At 37.7% G+C, this 17,608-nt stretch overlaps 1 protein-coding gene across 7 annotated transcripts in view; it reads right to left on the bottom strand.

The window, feature by feature from the left end:
• cadpsa (calcium dependent secretion activator a) overlaps nucleotides 1-17,608 on the bottom strand; it is a 127,975-nt gene that overhangs the window by 35,747 nt on the left and 74,620 nt on the right. For 2 of the 7 annotated variants that reach the window (XM_039673501.2, XM_039673508.2), the window contains exons 15-20: nucleotides 16,964-17,065; nucleotides 15,850-15,913; nucleotides 15,596-15,719; nucleotides 13,036-13,104; nucleotides 6,317-6,423; nucleotides 3,115-3,271 (exon numbers count right to left, since the gene is read on the bottom strand). In XM_039673501.2, the coding sequence (XP_039529435.2) occupies nucleotides 3,115-3,271; nucleotides 6,317-6,423; nucleotides 13,036-13,104; nucleotides 15,596-15,719; nucleotides 15,850-15,913; nucleotides 16,964-17,065 (623 nt within the window). Of the gene's footprint in view, nucleotides 1-3,114; nucleotides 3,272-5,665; nucleotides 5,696-6,316; nucleotides 6,424-10,756; nucleotides 10,790-13,035; nucleotides 13,105-15,595; nucleotides 15,720-15,849; nucleotides 15,914-16,963; nucleotides 17,066-17,608 lie in introns of all 7 variants that reach the window. The other 5 variants (XM_089125197.1, XM_089125198.1, XM_089125199.1 and 2 more) reach the window with 4 other exon arrangements.

Genomic DNA, 17,608 nt, shown 5'->3' with positions numbered 1-17,608 from the left:
GTTCAGAATCGGGGAGCAGACATCCTGTCGAGGCAGGGGCTGAGGCCCGGGGAATGGAGACTTCATCCGGATGTGGTGAAGTCGATAGGGGAGAGGTTCGGACCGATGGAAGTGGATCTGTTTGCGTCTCGAGAGACGTCCCACTGTCCACTTTGGTTCTCCCTCTCACATCCAGCCCCACTGGGGTTGGATGCCATGGTACAGGCTTGGCCGAGGCTTCGCCTGTATGCTTTCCCCCCGATCGCTCTGCTCCCTGGGGTCCTGGAGAGGGTCCGTCAAGAGGGCATCAGTCTACTTCTGGTTGCCCCGAGATGGCCGACACGAGTATGGTTCTCGGATATAATATCACTCCTCATAGCTCCGCCATGGCCGATTCCTCTGAGGAGGGATCTATTGTCTCAGGCGGAGGGCACAATCTTCCACCCTCGCCCAGAGTTGTGGAAGCTGTGGGTCTGGCCTCTGAGGGGGTTCAGTACCTAAATGCTGGCTTATCAGCTGAGGTGGTTGAAACCATACTTAGCTCTAGGGCCCCATCTACCAGGAGATTATATGGCCTCAAGTGGAAGGTGTTTCACACTTGGTGTGGAGAACGAAGGTTGGATCCAGTAAACTGCCCAGTGGCTTCAGTTCTGGAATTCCTTCAGGATCGTTTCTCTGCGGGTCTCTCCCCGTCCACTCTTAAGGTGTACGTGGCTGCCGTTTCGGCTTTCCACGCGCCAGTAGATGGTGGACCTCTGGGGAGGCACCAATTGGTCATTAGGTTTCTCCGTGGTGCTTGGAGGATGAGGCCGGCGATCAGGTCCAGGGTGCCTGCCTGGGATCTGGCAATAGTTCTGGAAGGGTTGTCCCTCGCTCCCTTCGAACCTTTAGAGTCGGCTTCGCCTAAGGACTTAACGCTGAAAATGGTCTTTCTCTTAGCGATTACCTCTCTTAAGAGGGTGGGAGATCTCCAGGCCCTGGCGGTAACGCCAGCTTGCTTGGAGTTTGCCCCTGGCAAAGTAAAGGCCTTTTTGCACCCGAGTCCGGGCTACGTGCCTAAAGTTCCTTCGAGTACGGCTCGCTCTGTAGTCCTTCAGGCATTCCATCCTCCACCTCATGTGTCGGCGGGAGAAGAGAGGCTTCACTTGCTCTGCCCCGTCAGAGCTTTGAGTGTATACTTGGAAAAGTCTGCTTCTTGGAGAAGATCTGACCAGTTGTTAGTATGCTTTGGGTCACCTAAGAGGGGGCTCCCGGCGACCAAACAAACTATAAGTAACTGGATTGTCCAGTCTATTACTGAGGCTTACAAGGTGCGTGGGGTTCCTTCACCTTTGGCCTTAAGGGCTCACTCGACTAGAGGCATGGCTTCCTCTAGGGCCCTTCTGTCGGGAGTACCTCTGCAGGAGATTTGTGAGGCAGCCGGCTGGGCTACCCCGCATACTTTCATCAGGTTTACAGTCTCAGCCTTCCCAGTACGCCCGGTGCACACGTACTCGGCCCTTGCTGAGTGCCTAATCAGTTTCACTCTGGGGCGGGTCTGTTCGGTGCGTGGCCTAGTGGGTACTCGTTCCCCAAAGAGTCGATTTTATCGACGCAGTGTTGAGTTCCCTCGATAGGGAACGTCTCGGGTTATGACTATAACCCTTGTTCCCTGAGAAGGGAACGAGACACTGCGTCGTGTTGCCACGCCCCCTTTTCAGACCCTTGAGCGTCTTGCTTCATCGCGAGGCTAGTGTGTGTTGTGACAGCGTCACTTTTATACTTCCGGGTATGCCGTCACATGTTACGTCACGACGCAACACCAATCAGGATTGGATTAGTTTCATTCATACTTCAGAGGCGCACGCTTAGGGAGCGTCCCCAAAGAGTCGATTTTATCGACGCAGTGTCTCGTTCCCTTCTCAGGGAACAAGGGTTATAGTCATAACCCGAGACGTTTTTCATACAAAGATATTATGAACACATGCAAAACCGAGAAAATCTATAAAATATTAATAACTGATTATGTTGTAGCATTTTTTTTCCAATGCATTTTCTTTTGCAGAGTAAAATAAAACCTCTCGCTGTAGTTTATTTTTAATTTTGTCAGATAAACAGGTGTACTGTTTTGTTCTTCCCTCATACTTAAAATATTTTACAAATATTTTCCTCATATTTTTAAGGTTTAATTGAACCTGTGGTGTAATTAAAAACAAAATACATCTACTGTGTGTGTGTATATATATGAAGAGTTCAGATGCAAAAGCCTCTAAATGCCCTTTGAAATTTTCTTCTTTAATGATGATTTTTATCAAACTTGTATATTTAAGTTCAGTAATTTCACTTAAATAACAATTAATAGGTAATTATCATTGCCATTTAAGTGAAATTACTGAACTTAAAAATACAAGTTTGATAAAAATTATCATTAAAGAAGAAAATTTCAAATGGCATTTAGAGGCTTTTGCATCTGAACTCTTCATATATTGTTTTTTCTTTATATATACATACACACACTTTTGCTTTTGCAAGCTCGATCTCGACCAGCAGAAAAAGCAATCCAATATCAAGAATAGGTTACCAGACAACAAACTGTCAAGCTGTGCAAAGAATGCCACAAGGATAATTAGTTAACTGCAGCCCATGGCAGAGTGGCTTTAGCACCATGGACAGCACCCTATTGACTTCAGTTCATTAGAGACGTGATAAGGCCTTGAGCAAACTCTTTACATTCAATGTGTTGGTTTGACCCCCTGCGGGTTTCATTATTTGGCCTTTAATTCTTCTATATAGTCTCCTAAAGCTCTGCTTTGATGCAATTTGTGTAGGCATGCAATATATTTTGACTGCAACATCACAATTATGAACCGTGGTTATCTGAATTTCCAGTTTCGTACATTAATGATTATTATGATTATGACTTCTGGTTCCATCATGGTCACAATCACATGACGTTATCTGCTTCTACTTCTACTAACATTTTAAACATGTTTTTTTTAAATACTTGTTTAACATGAATTCAGTCTAAAAAGAAATGTCTCTGACAGTCTATGAGATGCATATACCTTTAAATGAACTGACTTTGTATTTAACCTAGAATATTCATTTAATAAGGCATAAAGAACTGTCCAGAAAGAAACCCCTTAACATACTTACAGTCAATGCGCAGGAAGTCATTGAGCAGCTGAAAGAGAGGGAAGCTGTCCCAGCTGTCAGGGGGTTGAACCTCCAGTGCCGCATCCATGTCAACAGCATACAGAGACAGAAACGTCTCGGCATGTTCGACCATCAGATCTGACCACCATGCAAATGCCTGCAGTGAGAGAAAGAGGCAATACAAGAGCCAGAAAAAAAAGCGAAAATAAAATCAGTCATGTAATAAAAGACATACATTGAAGATCAGTCTTTTCTCTTATACTTAAGTGCATGACATTCCACAGATCTACAAAAAGTTTTAAAAATCCACACTGGTCTTTAAAGACCCCAAATAGTTTTGAGATTATGCCGGACTGTCCAGAAATGTAATTTTTCACCTTTTCACTTGTCTGTGGAGTGTCATGAGCTTTTCTCATGCATTGAAACTCTCATGCTGACCCCTCTTTTAAAAAGCACAGCTCATCATAGTTAATGTCTAATACACATACACTGATTTGTATTTAAAGTACATCCGTCACATTTTGCAGATGTGAATGTTCCCACAAGTCCATGCACAGGAATTTATGCCCTTGTAACAGAAAAAATTCCCAGCATGCAGCAGCAGCAGTGATTAGCAGCACAATCTCAGTAGTCTGCATTATTTATCTGTTCAATTGTTTAATTATGTGAGATTCCTCTGCTGCTGATCCAGCTGTGCTGCTGTGTGTAACACATCTGGCCTGCAGTTATGCACCAAGCATGTTAGACAAATGAAAGGTTAATGTAAATCATGGCTTCCTCTCCTTTAAAAAAGCATGCTTTTGTCACTGACCACTCAAACAAACCTTTCATACCAGTATTTATTGCAACACTTCTCCCACAAAAACAAAAACAGAGAAGTGCATTTGTAATGTAGTTTAATATTTGTAGTTAGAGCTGGTAAGTGAAGCTAGCAGACCAAACCAAGCTGAAGGACACAAAAAACAGAGGAGAGTTTGGAGAGATTTGGGGTTGTGCAAGGGTGAAAATGAGACCAGTCTTTTCATTTTCATCGAGTTTTTTTTGGGGGGGGGTCTGCTTCCACGGGTGAAGCACTGTCCCCCTCGTGCTTGTGGAACCACAAGCCACTTGCTCAACGCTCCATATGGACAGCTGACTAGGGGAAGGATGGGGTGTCCAGGCAGAGAGATAAGGAGGAAAAAGTTGAAAATCCCTCCAGCCTGCAGGGGCTGCGGCATGCACATAGAGGGGGACTCTATAGGGTCTACATACCTCTTTACCCTGTCCAATGTTTCCCAGCCAACAAACAAGTAATGAAAAACAGTGAGAGTTATGTGAGATTTTTTTTTTTTTTTTTTGCTCTGTATTTGAGCAGTTCATTATCATAAATGCATCAGCATTAAAGGCCTTTAAAATGCAATTGGAAAAATGATTACAAGTTAAGAATGGCTGATGGTAAATCTTGATAAAAAGCAAATAAATAATAGAAACAATGTTTAATAATGTAATAATAAAAGATCGTATGCTTAGTCCTGTTTGGTAAATATTCCAATTGTCACTTGTGCTTTAAAAAAACAAAACAAATATACTATATATCCATTAAGTTGACCAGATTTATTCAATTATTTTATGCATGTTGTACATGTGTACATTTGAACATGCAATTTAAATGTGCATGATAAATGACTGAACTTTGTAAAATACCCTATTCCATGCATTTTAGTGGACATGTTTATTACAAAAAATGGTTTTATGTGCTTAAAGGCATAGTTCACCCAAAAATGAATAATTTTGTTGAGTAAACCATGACTATGCTGTTCCAAACCTGTAGCCATTTCTGTAGGCAGATATTCTGAATAATGTTTAAATGAATAAAGTCCATATAATTACAGTCAGTGTGGTTCCAACAAACATCAGACCCCAATGACTTTGGAAAACAAACAAACAAGTGTTCTTATTGACTTTTGAGCGAACTATTCCTTTTAATGGTTTAGTAAACCTGGCACGAGAAACGAAACGAAACAAAACGAAACAAAACAAAACAAAACAAAACAAAACAAAACACAAAAACAAAACAGTTAGAATAACAGACTGAAAATAAACCGAAATGAAGATGAATGCATTTCACATAAAAATAACAACTGTATAAATTTTGTCCATTGACTTTAATGCCTTCAATGCTTTTAATGGATTCAGTCAATGTGACAGTAATTTCAGTTCAGTCAAACTGAAGATGAATAGATCCCATCTTTCTCTCTATCTCTCTATCTCTCTATCTCTCTATCTATCTATCTCTCTATCTCTCTATCTATCTATCTATCTATCTATCTATCTATCTATCTATCTATCTATCTATCTATCTATCTATCTATCTATCTGAATCACAAACAAATCGCAATCAACAAAATTTGAATGAACTGAACTGAAATTATATAAGTCCTGATTTGCTATGCCCATGTAATGCCTCTTACAGTTTAGGCCAGATCATGAGGCTGGCATGCAAGAGCAGGGCATGGCACTGATGACAAAAAAAAAAAATAAATAAATAAAATTAAAATTAAAAATACTGTACCGCCTGACCTCCCGTACTTGTGCTTGTAGCCTGTGGAGCACATAATTTAAAAACACAAAACACATATATTCTGCCTTTGTATGTTAGAGGATTACGGCTGCTCTAGTGGAAAAATGCTACCTAAACAGTGCTAGCAGCCATTGAGGAAGGTTTTTCCGAGATTAAAAATATTTTTAAGAGCTGTTATTGTTCTGAGATCTTAAAGGGTTAGTTCACCCAAAAATGAAAATTCTGTCAGTATTTACTCACCCTCATGTTGTTCCAAACCTCTATGGGTTTATTTGTTCTGCTGTACACAAAGGAAGATATTTGGAAGAATGTTTTAATCAAACAGATCTCATTCCCCATTGACTTCCATAGTAGGAAAAAATACATACTATGGTAGTCAATGGGGAATGAGATCTGTTTGATTAAAACATTCTTCCAAATATCTTCCTTTGTGTTCAGCGGAACAAATAAACACATAGAGGTTTGGAACAACATGAGGGTGTGTAAATACTGACAGAATTTTCATTTTTGGGTGAACTAACCCTTTAATATTCAAGCAGCTTTGTTTGTTTTCACATATAAATATGTGCCTTACGTATTTCTTTCCATGCATGTGTATTTAAGCATGTATTATATCTAACACGTCATCCCTGATGCACTCACCTCTGCATGATGTTCCTCATTCTGCTGGAGCACCTCTATGACCAGCTCGGCCAGACGGAGCGTGTCCTCAAGCTTTTTGGCAGGGGTGACTAAGCGTCCTACATTTTCTGAGGCACAAAGGTACAACAGTTAATATGGACACATACAGACAAACACGCACATGGAAAACATCCTGTCTGAAGCCTAAAGTAAACTGCATTTCACTGCAATGTGATTTATTTAAAACTTAATATGCACTGTTTGCAATGCAGATTTCTTTTTGGAGGTGGTAATTTAAGCATTTAATGTAAATCTTTTAAATAATGTCACTTTATAAGCATATTTGCTATGAAGGCAAAAACTTAAGATGACAATCAAAATTAAGAGATGGATAAAGTTATGAGTTACATCTAATTTTTCATTTGAATTTCATAAATGTTCTTTCTGGAAGAAAAAAAAACTGACTTAATGAACCACAAATTAGCTACTGCATACATCAACTCTGCTGTCTTAGTTAACGACATGGCATATTCTTGACACTCTGTCAACACTCAGCTCTGTAGACACGAACCATAATGAGTCAATAAAGAGCAATGCAAATATAATGAGTCAAACCAAAGAACTGAGGAAAAAGACAGGATAAAAACGACAACAAATATGTTATAGTCATCATGCATAATGTTCAGCACATGCAGGAATTTATGTCGTCTCATTGCCTACCTCTCTCTGTCAATACAAGCGGGCAGCACCTCTCTCTTAAACATGTTATACTTGAATGTACCATTCATTGTCTATTTTCATTTTTATTTTCATTGTTGATTTCATCTGCCAGTTGATGACACGGAGAATGACAGGAGTAATTAAACGTTATTTTCATTTTAAATAAAAGTGTGAAATTAAAGAAATCAATTAGTTTACAGCAGACTGTTGTGAAAATGTGAAGACATTCATGGGTTTAACATGATGAAAATGCACAATGTGAGGAACACGGTTCATTACTGTTCGTTAAGGATGGGATTGCAAAGTAAAGAGACATTTTTGAGACTATGGTTTATGGATACATGGGTGATTCTAAACATCTTGTGTCCAAAGTCATTATTTTTTCTGCTTTTTTCAAATGGTTATATTTTCATTATTTTAATCATTTATTAATCATTGTCATGGATCACAAGATGTTAAAGGTCATAACAATATCATATTTTATATAGCTGGAAATCATAATTTCTTGTTGTCCAAATTCAACAAGAAATCATGATATGATTGTGTAAAATTTGATATGATTATTGATATGATAATGATAAGATTGTGTAAAATTTGGTTACACAATCATCATTAAGTAACTAAAATGTTTTTTTACTTGTATTTTAGTAATATTTCAATTGATAATTGTATTAATTCCTCAACATTAAAAAATAACTTTATATCTTGTGTACAAATTGTGTATACATCTTGTGTCAAATCTGTTATTGTACTTTGCCTTTAAATTAGTGGAATTGTCTCCCACAACTATGTAAGATACAGGAAATGGTATGTGTGCTTTCTCTGAGAAAATATTTTAATCAAAAAAGTTCTTACATCAAGAGTTATTTTGTAAAATGTCAAAATCATTACCACAATTCCAAAAGGAAAACAGAATATATCACTGATCACACAGTAGGTTGTTTAAAAATCTTTCAATCATGATTTCATTAGTGTCATGAGCTGGTAGCATACATGCTAGCAACTGGAGTTTTTGGCTAAAAAGTGTAAAATTGTCAATTCTCAATCCATTGTTATTTCTACACATTGCCTAATTTGTTGTAGTTGACAAACAATACTGTTAAGAGATTACTTTTTCATTAAAAGGGAAAAAAGGAACTAACCTGTTTGGCAAGCACTGAATTATTCAATTTAATATTTTTGTCAATAAGATACTGGAAAGAATTTCTGTTAATATTTTGAAATATCAAATTTATCGAAATTGTCCTCACTGCAGAACATGAAATCCACAGGGAGGAGTCGGATCCAGATCCAACTCCTCCCACCTTACATATACCTAAACCTACCCAGCTCCGCCCCCTGATCCCTAAACCCACCCCTAAACCTACTCAGCTCTGCACCCTGATCCCTAAACCCACCCCTAAACCTACCCAGCTCCACCCCTGATCCCTAAACCCAACCCTAAACCTACCCAGCTCCACCCCCTGATCCCTAACCCCACCCCTAAACCTACCCAACTCCACCCCCTGATCCCTAAACCCACCCCTAAACCTACCCAGCTCTGCCCCCTGATCCCTAAAACCCACCCCTAAACCTACCCGGCTCTGCCCCCTGATCCCTAAACCCACCCCTAAACCTACTCAGCTCCGCCCCCTGATCGCTAAACCCACCCAGCTCCACCCCCTGATCCCTAAACCACCCCTAAACCTACCCAGCTCTGCCCCCTGATCCCTAAACCCACCCCTAAACCTACCCAACTCTGCCCCCTGATCCCTAAACCCACCCCTAAACCTACCCAGCTCTGCCCCCTGATCCCTAAACCCACCCCTAAACCTACCCAACTCTGCCCCCTGATCCCTAAACCCACCCCTAAACCTACCCAGCTCTGCCCCCTGATCCCTAACCCCACTCCTAAACCTACCCAGCTCTGCCCTAATCCCTAAACCCACCCCTAAACCTACCCAGCTCCACCCCCTGATCCCTAAACAACCCCTAAACCTACCCAACTCCACCCCTCAGATCTGGATCCGACTCCACCCCCTGGATCTTGTCTGCAATAAGGTGCTACAGAATTTATCTCCAATTATAGAATCTCTCACATGTTTTTGTAACTCTTAACGTTTCAATATTGGCTGAGAGGGTGTTTAGACATTTTTTAGACAACCCAAGTGAATTTTATTTGTCTATCTGCTGTTGGATTTGTTTGTGCCCTGTCCATTTCTTAGATCTTTGAGCATGTCATTATATGAAGAGTGGCACTTTGATGAAGGAACACAAAGACAGACAAACTAGGAAGCAAAGTCATTTGCTGTGTGATGAATGTCAAAACAATTAACATCATTTTGAAGAGTCACACCCCCTCTCAGTCAACAGTGCTTTCATCACTAAACACAAAGCACACACCCCCTGTTTGTGAATTAACCCTATGACCTTTCTTCTAATTGTATCTCAATCATCTTCATCTCCCACAATAAGACTGAAGACTTTAAAAAAAAATTGTATTTAATTTTTGTGGCCTTTTAAAGGCTTACTGTCCATGCAGGGATGAAATGTCATGCAATAGTGCAACATCAGGTACTTCAATAGCAACAGACAAAATGCATTAGCATTTTGACATTTGGATTATTATTATGTTTGGAAAAACAACCAAAGAATAATCTTGGTTTAGACCATTTGAAATACCTGATTTTCCTAATTCAAGACATTTTAGAAATGCAGGATTTGTAAACCATTCGTTTTTAGATTGAATATACTTGTTTTTCTGATATTTTTGTAAAGGTTTTAGAAATCAACACACAATGACTGTCATGTCACCATATATTCACTCCAATGGGAAATCAGCAATATGATGTGAACTGAAAAATCATTAACAGTGCATCAATATTGCTATTTGACACATTAGAGATTTTTCTGTAACACTTTACACTGTTACATTTTTTAATATTAGTTAATGCAATTAAATCAAGCAATTAACATATACACGCTCTAAAAAAATGCTGGGTTGTTTCACCTCAACTTTGGGTCAAACCCAGCCATTGGGATAGCTTTTTTTTTTAACCCAACCTTTGTGTTCGTCCATATTTGACCCAAATTTGGGTTAAAACAACCCTGCATGTTTTAGAGTGTATATATATATATATATATATATATATATACACACACAAACACACACTTTGTCATTTAATGAGTTACAATTTAATGCTCTTTGAATAAACATGAATTGCTAATGAATTAGAGTGTATTGTATAGTAGTATATATTTATATGCACCATATTTGTAATATATAGCAAATATATTATTAATCTAACAAATGCTGTAAAATGTTATTCATTCTTAGTTTGTGATATCTAATGCATTAGCTAATGTTAAAGGATTGAATCTTAGAGTAAAAGTGTTACTGGGTTTTCACACTTGGTGCAGAGAGAGTATCCGTTTAATCATAAATAATACAGACAAATAATCTGCTTTATATTATTTGTTGGAAGTTTAAGTAAGAATTAAAGGAATACTCACTCTGCATGTTCCATAGACTGGTAAAGCATACATACAGCTCTTACCAGCTCATGGAAAATGCATCTTTATTTGGATGCAATGTATAGACTGAAGGAGACATTGGCATAACCTTGTCACAGCATTCCCATGGTTATCTTAATATCGGGAAATTTTGCCATGTGAATGCTATAAGTTGGTTATGTTTTGAACTGGGAAAGGGGGGGCTGTTTTAAAAATGGGTTTAATAGTAAGTCAGACAAAAGATGTCACCTGGATCCTTCTGATCCTTCTGAAGTTTCTCTACTAAAAAGAAAGAAAGGGAAAAATAGAAAGATGGAGGGGAGAAGCGAGAAAGAAAGAGAAAGAGAGAAGGAAGAAGGGGTCAGCTTTTATTTTGTTTCAGATATGAGATCTGATGGGGAAGTAGGGGAAGTAGAAAGAGAAGGAAAGAGGAAAAAAGAAAGAGGCATTTAAGGACTGTCTAACCCAGAATGACCTGTAGTTCACAGTCATTCCACGAGGGACTGCATGAAAGAAGTTCTACAAGAGTGGTCGCGTTACACTGGACAAACCATTTCAACAGGGGTGTAAAAGTACAGAGAAATTATATTTGAGTCCAAAATCAATGTTGTTAACTGTAAAACATACTTGAGAAAACAAAGAAAGTTTTCCACATTTAACTTTAAAGTTAAACTTTGGCATTAACTAATTCTATAGTTTTTAATACTAAAGTCTAAAGTAAACTATAAAATGAATATCTTCAAAATATCTTAAATTCAAAAACTTGAGCAGCAATTGTCTGCAAAGTGATTGCCGGCTATAAGTAACATTTATATCTAAAACGATTGCTTTGTAATGCTATTTTGTGGCGACTGTCGAGAGATCTCTACAAAAACAAGAATAACCACATAAGAAGTTAATTCTGTTGGCTACTAAAGTTAAAATGATTTCATTAGTTTGTTGGCTTGGTATGATGGATATAAAATATAAATGACCATTTAAAAGTTTAGTAAGTAAGATTTTGTAAGATTATTATTATTATTATTTTAAAAGAAATGAATACTTTCATTCAGAATGAATGCATTAAATATTCAAAAGTAACAGTCCAGACTTTTACAGTGTTACAATATTATTTTTCAAATAAATGCTGTTCTTTTGACATTTCTATTTAAATAATCATGAAAAAAAATGCATAGGGTTTTCCACAAAAAAATATTAAGTTTTTCAACATTGATAATAATAAGAAATGTTACTTGAGCAGCAAAACAAAATTTCAAGATTTCTGAAGGATCATGTGACACTGAAATCTGGAGTAATGGCTGGAATTCAGCTTTACCATAACAATAACAAATTACATTTTAAAGCAAATATAAAATACATTTTTGAATAGTTTATTATTAGTAGTATTATATACTGATCAAATCATAATGGCAGTGTATTTTGTTTTTAATAAGAGGAATAAATTAAACCATGACCTATGAAATTGTTACTTCCTACTTTTTACCAAATGTACCATGTACATTTTTACACAGAAATATAGTACAATTTGCCTTTGGCTAAGCCACACCCTAGAATGTAGATTGACCAATCACAACGCAGCCAAGAATGACCTCCCACAGAGGTCCAACACTTTTTCACAGCACTCCATTGACTTTCAACTCCAGGCGTCTCATATTTTTGGTCTCGGCAGGCCATTACCGTCATAGTTTTATCAAAAATGTGGTTAAACGTTGTGCAAGTCAAATCCTGACAAGTGTTGTCTTTGGATTAAACTGTTTGGACGTCCTCAGTCAGCTAATCACAGCATAAGCCATGTTGATACCAAACCAGAGCCCAGATTTTGATGGACGTAGCAACAGTAACTAATGGGGGCGGGGCTTAGCTAAAGGTGAATTATCCAAGTACTTTACACCCCTGCTTTTACAATCTTGAACCAGAAACATGCCTAAAAACCAAGTTTGACCCAAAACCAAAATAATAAACCAAATCACAAACAGTGAAGACCCACAGTGATACGCTGATAACAGACAAAAACATACAGCACTCGTGGTCGAAAACATGATTGGAAACCATAGACTGTAAAAATTGGTTGGAAACGCAATGACTCCAAAAGCTGCGTCAGAATCCCTATTTTGTTCCTGGGTTGGAGATGATTTGAATTATTTATCTTCACCTTGTACCTGACCCATTACTGTAAACCTGGCACATGTTGATAAAAGGACAAAGGCGGGGAGGAGTGACTTACACAAAGCAAAGTAAAAATGCATTCAAGTCACAAACAGAAAAGAAAAGCTGCCACACTGACTCAGCTGGACAGGATGGTCTGATCAAAGTGACAGCAAGACCTGTGGCTGAATCACTCAACCTAAGATTCAGGCAAAACACTTAAAGAAAAAGGCAAGCAGGAAAAGAGGATGGTGCCGGTCAGGGCGTGAGGCAACAACTGTTTGTGAAAAGTGCTTGAGAACGAAGAAAAAAAAAAAAACGGTAAAGGAAAAAGGAGGGGTGGCGGAAGTGATGGAGTGTCTCCAGATAAGCAGGGTACTCACGAATGGTTAAATCCATCACTTGTGACGCCAAACAGAAGACAGGATGCTCATACATTTCTCTCTTTTTCCCTATAAAAGAGGATGGGGGCATGCAAGAGCAAGGGGTCAGAGGAGAAAGAGAGAGAAAGAAGCACAACGGCTGCATGTGCACCACGGGGCTTGTTTTGACCAAATCTAGTTGCATGCAAATGTTCCCTGGCAGGGTTGAGCCTAAGCCTAGCAACTATTAAAATCATGATTTTTAATGTTCAATTTCAATCATGCATGAGGCTAGAAGACAAGGGTCTCTACAGTCAAAAATAACAACATTTATCTTTTCTAGGCAGTTCTTTTATCCTGGGTATACTACGGTAATACCAAGCCTTAGTGTATGCACAAAAACTTGATGGGTCTCTATAAACTTCTTCACATTGAGTCCAAAACATCCTATTGTAACAATATGTGACTACCCAAAAGTTTGGAATAATTAAGATGTTTTAAATGTTTTTAAAGAAGTATCTTATGCTGACCAAGGCTGCATTTTTTTCACAGTAAAAAGAGTAATATTGTGAAATATCATAACAATTTAAAATTCTATTTGAATACAACTACTATTTTCTAATATATTTTAAAATGTAATGTATTCCTGTGATGTATTTTCAGCATCATGACTCCAGTCTGAAGTGTCACATGATCCTTCTATGATTAGAATTCATTCTAATATGCTGATTTGGTGCACAGTTGTTATCAATTATTATTATTGGTGAACATTTTTTACAGGGTTCTTTTTCTTACAGCATTTATAATGAAATATAGATCTTAAGTAACATTATAAATGACTTTACGGTCACTTTTGATCAATTTATAGCTGCTGAAAATCCAGCTTCACTACAAACAAAAAATACATTTTAAAATATATTAAAATATAAGAAACAGTTCTTATTCTATGAATATTTTACAATATTACAGTTTTTTTGTTGTTGTTGTTGTTGTTGTTTTTTTTACAAATAAATGCATACTTGGTGAGCATAAGAGACTTCTTTCAAAAATCTAAAACAATGATTGTAATTATTCCAAACCTTTGACCGGTATGACCTATTTTTTGACCGGTTATACCTACACATTGCATATAGTTTTGGCTTGAAAAAAAATCGTTTTGATTTCGTCTACCACTAGTCTTGCATGTACGTTACTCCAGCTAAAAGCTTTGGTCTCTGGAAAATACTTTATTTTGGGGATGTGTTGCAAACTATTGGTCAGTTCAGGTTAGTACAAAAGTCACATTCAGTTTAGTGTTCAGCAATCAAAGGGTCAATAGGGAACAACACAGACATCATCTGGCTAACAGATACTAAGGGCTTCTCCTTCAGTATCTGCAGTGCCCAGTCATATTTCTTCATCGACATGGACGGGCACTGAACAATAATAATTCCAGACCAAATTAAAGCATTTGTCCAATCAACATGGCTATTATTTGGCGTGCAACACCCCCTGTGTGTGAGCCACAGTTTTGCCGTCCATGTCCATGAAAGAAACCGTCTCACTTGCAACACACAATGTGTGTTGCTTGAGTGGGCAATCCCAGCTTTGCACTGTATATTGGCTTCTCGAAATTGGCTCAACAAGAGAGGGATCCAAATAAGACGAAAAGCCAATAAACAAGAGCAGAAGCAGAGAGGGAGGGAGCAGAAAGAGAGAAAGAGGAAAAAAGGCAAAGACTAGTAAAAAGGCAGTGATTCTGCAATCAACATATGAAGCAGGGGAGCTGGAAAGGTGATGAAGAGCTGGAAAGGAAAAGTATTTTTTTTTTTTTGCAGTAAAGTAATTTTAAACCACAGGATAGAGGCAAACATCCACAGAGGGCAGCGAGAAACCATCGAGCAGAGCAATATGGCACTGAGGCCAGGGTTTGAGAGAAGGAATTGAATGCATTTTTACACACTTCTAGAAACAGCTAAAACAACCCTGCGCCAACACAACCCAAAACCTTCAAAAAAACAAGACATATACGTCTAAAGGCCAGGGTGTAATCATATAAACATAAATAATAATAATAAATTTATGATACTAATAATAATGTATTTGTATACAAAGTAAATGTACAAATTTACATTTGTAAAAAAAAAACACACACATTATTAATATTATATTTTAAAATCATCAGAAACTATAATTTTCTCTCCATCCATTTATTTAGGAAGAAAAAATAAATAAAAACCAAAACAACATCATTACCTGGGTACCCCAAAAAACCACATACTACAGAGAGTTATCTCATGTTTCTCAGAAGAATTAAAGCATCTATGTTGTGGTATCGCCAGCATTCTGTCAACAATACACAGAACTAGCAGAGATAAGACAACATAAAAAGCCATTACACACCAACAGTTAAATACTGCTTCATTGTAAGCATTCCTATTGTTAAAAATAAAAAGGGGCATTTTAGCACTGCCTCCATGGAACACTGGTTAGTTGAGCATCACTGTTGTTAAGCACTGCTACTAAGAGAGGAAAATGTCAAGGACTACACTATTAAAGAGAGGAGAAAACCCCCTGCTAAACAGGAATATGTGCTTCCTACCTTCCACCTTGGCATATTCTGAGAGACGCTGGTAGTTCACTAAAGCTGCCTGCTCCAGACATTTCCGGATGACTGCCTTCACCTCGTCCTGAGGTACAGGTGTCACAATGTCCTTCATTAAGACCTGCAAAACCAAATTACAAAACAATTGCATACACTTTTGCTTCTAGGTCATACGCTTTTTCAATAAAAAATGATGACATTTTGCATTTATTTGGTGTAAAACGGAGCGGAAGATAAAAATGGCACCACACCCTCTCAAGCAGTGACAACGTGGCTTTTAAGGCTCCTTCTGGGCGTCCAAATGGAAAGCAATACCTTCAGAGAGAAAATTTAAAAGACAGTGTTTAAAACCACTTTGAACCATTGAGAAATAAAACATTACTATTCCCATTTGAAATTTCTTGGAAATACATACAGTAAGAATATCCGCTTTCAATCAATGTGATAGCTTAGGGCATACTTTTGAAATATTAATTTTTATTTATATAGTACATTTATAGGCTATATGGATTTTACGTCATAGGAATAATTCTATAAATCATTATTACATTATTATAATAATTGTTTGGCATCCTAAAACACTATTGATAATGTAATGTAGACTGAGACTCTCGTAACTAAAAAGATGTTTGAGCCATGTTTATTGTACTGGTACAAATCAATGCTTTTTCTTTGTTCAACGAGCAGTTCAGCACCTCTTAATTTTGATCCCTCAAAGAGCACGAGATTAAACCTTAAAATGTACAACATTTTCATGCATGGGACCATGCCCCTGAACCCCACTAGAGGCACAGAAGTCCACCCAACATAGTTTTACAAATTCCTATGGGAAAGAACGACCATTTATGAACTTTACTCCATCATAGTTCAACAAAGTTCTTTTTAAGTCAGTAAAACTGTAAATGCCATTTTAAAATGTCCTTGGACAAAATATAAATTTGGCCTGTTTAAGAGGAGGCCTACAAGACATTGCAGGTGCCTCTGAACTCGACGAGGGCCGGTGGTCTACGAAATTTCCCGGTGGATTTTTTGGTCCCACTCCACCCCTGGTCAATAAAATAATACTTTGATGGCTTAACGAATGTCTCTTGAAATTTTTTTGAAGAACCCGTACAATCAAGATATCCAGTCATCACACATCCAGTTTCACATTCGCATTACCTGAACATTTATGTATTTAGCAGTTTCAAACTACTGTGAAAATTAAACGCATATATATATATATATATATATATATATATATATATATATATATATATATATATATATATATACACTTATTCACACACCATATATTCAATTATTATCTCTAGCTGCTAATTAGGTGGTATTATAAGATGCTGTGTAGACTGACAGTATATGCACCTGAAGTGTGTGATCTGGTTTTCCAGCAGCACGCGCAGTCGTTCTTTGATCTCCTCGAAATGTTCCTTCTCTTCTACTGAGACAGTACCGATTCCATCAGGCCTGAGGCAACATACACACACATACACAAGAGCAGAAATGAATGCCAATGCTTCTCTCATTAGGGTAACAAGAGTCACAGAAACTAACACTGGGTCTCATGAAGGGATCACGAACAGCCCAGACACATGAATATTGTACTAGCACTATAAATAACTTTCCATTTATGGCTGCCGTGCTGTTCAGAATATATGTGTTAGTGAGGGATTCAGACAAGCTGCAACCACACAGATTACTACAGAAATAATAAATAAAAAACAGAGAGAGAATAAGACTATTTTAAACTTCTGAAATAGCCCCAGCTTTTTATTTGGGTGTATTTGCATGTGCATAAGTGTTCATTTGTGCAAGTTATTTCACTTTTGCATGCACTTGAGAACAAACACCTTATTTATCAACCAACAAACAATCTAGTTTAACCATGTACTCTCTACTATGACTAAAATAGTACTGTGCAACGTGTATGCAAATTAAGTCATATTGCTATTGGCATAGTGCAATTATTATTGTACACAGAAAACAAGCAAAAAAACAAAACAACATATT

This window comes from Pimephales promelas, chromosome 21 (genome assembly GCF_988280905.1).
Source record: "Pimephales promelas chromosome 21, fPimPro1.hap1.1, whole genome shotgun sequence".
In the NCBI taxonomy this organism is placed as follows: domain Eukaryota; kingdom Metazoa; phylum Chordata; class Actinopteri; order Cypriniformes; family Leuciscidae; genus Pimephales; species Pimephales promelas.
This window is presented reverse-complemented; position numbering and strand designations above follow the sequence as displayed.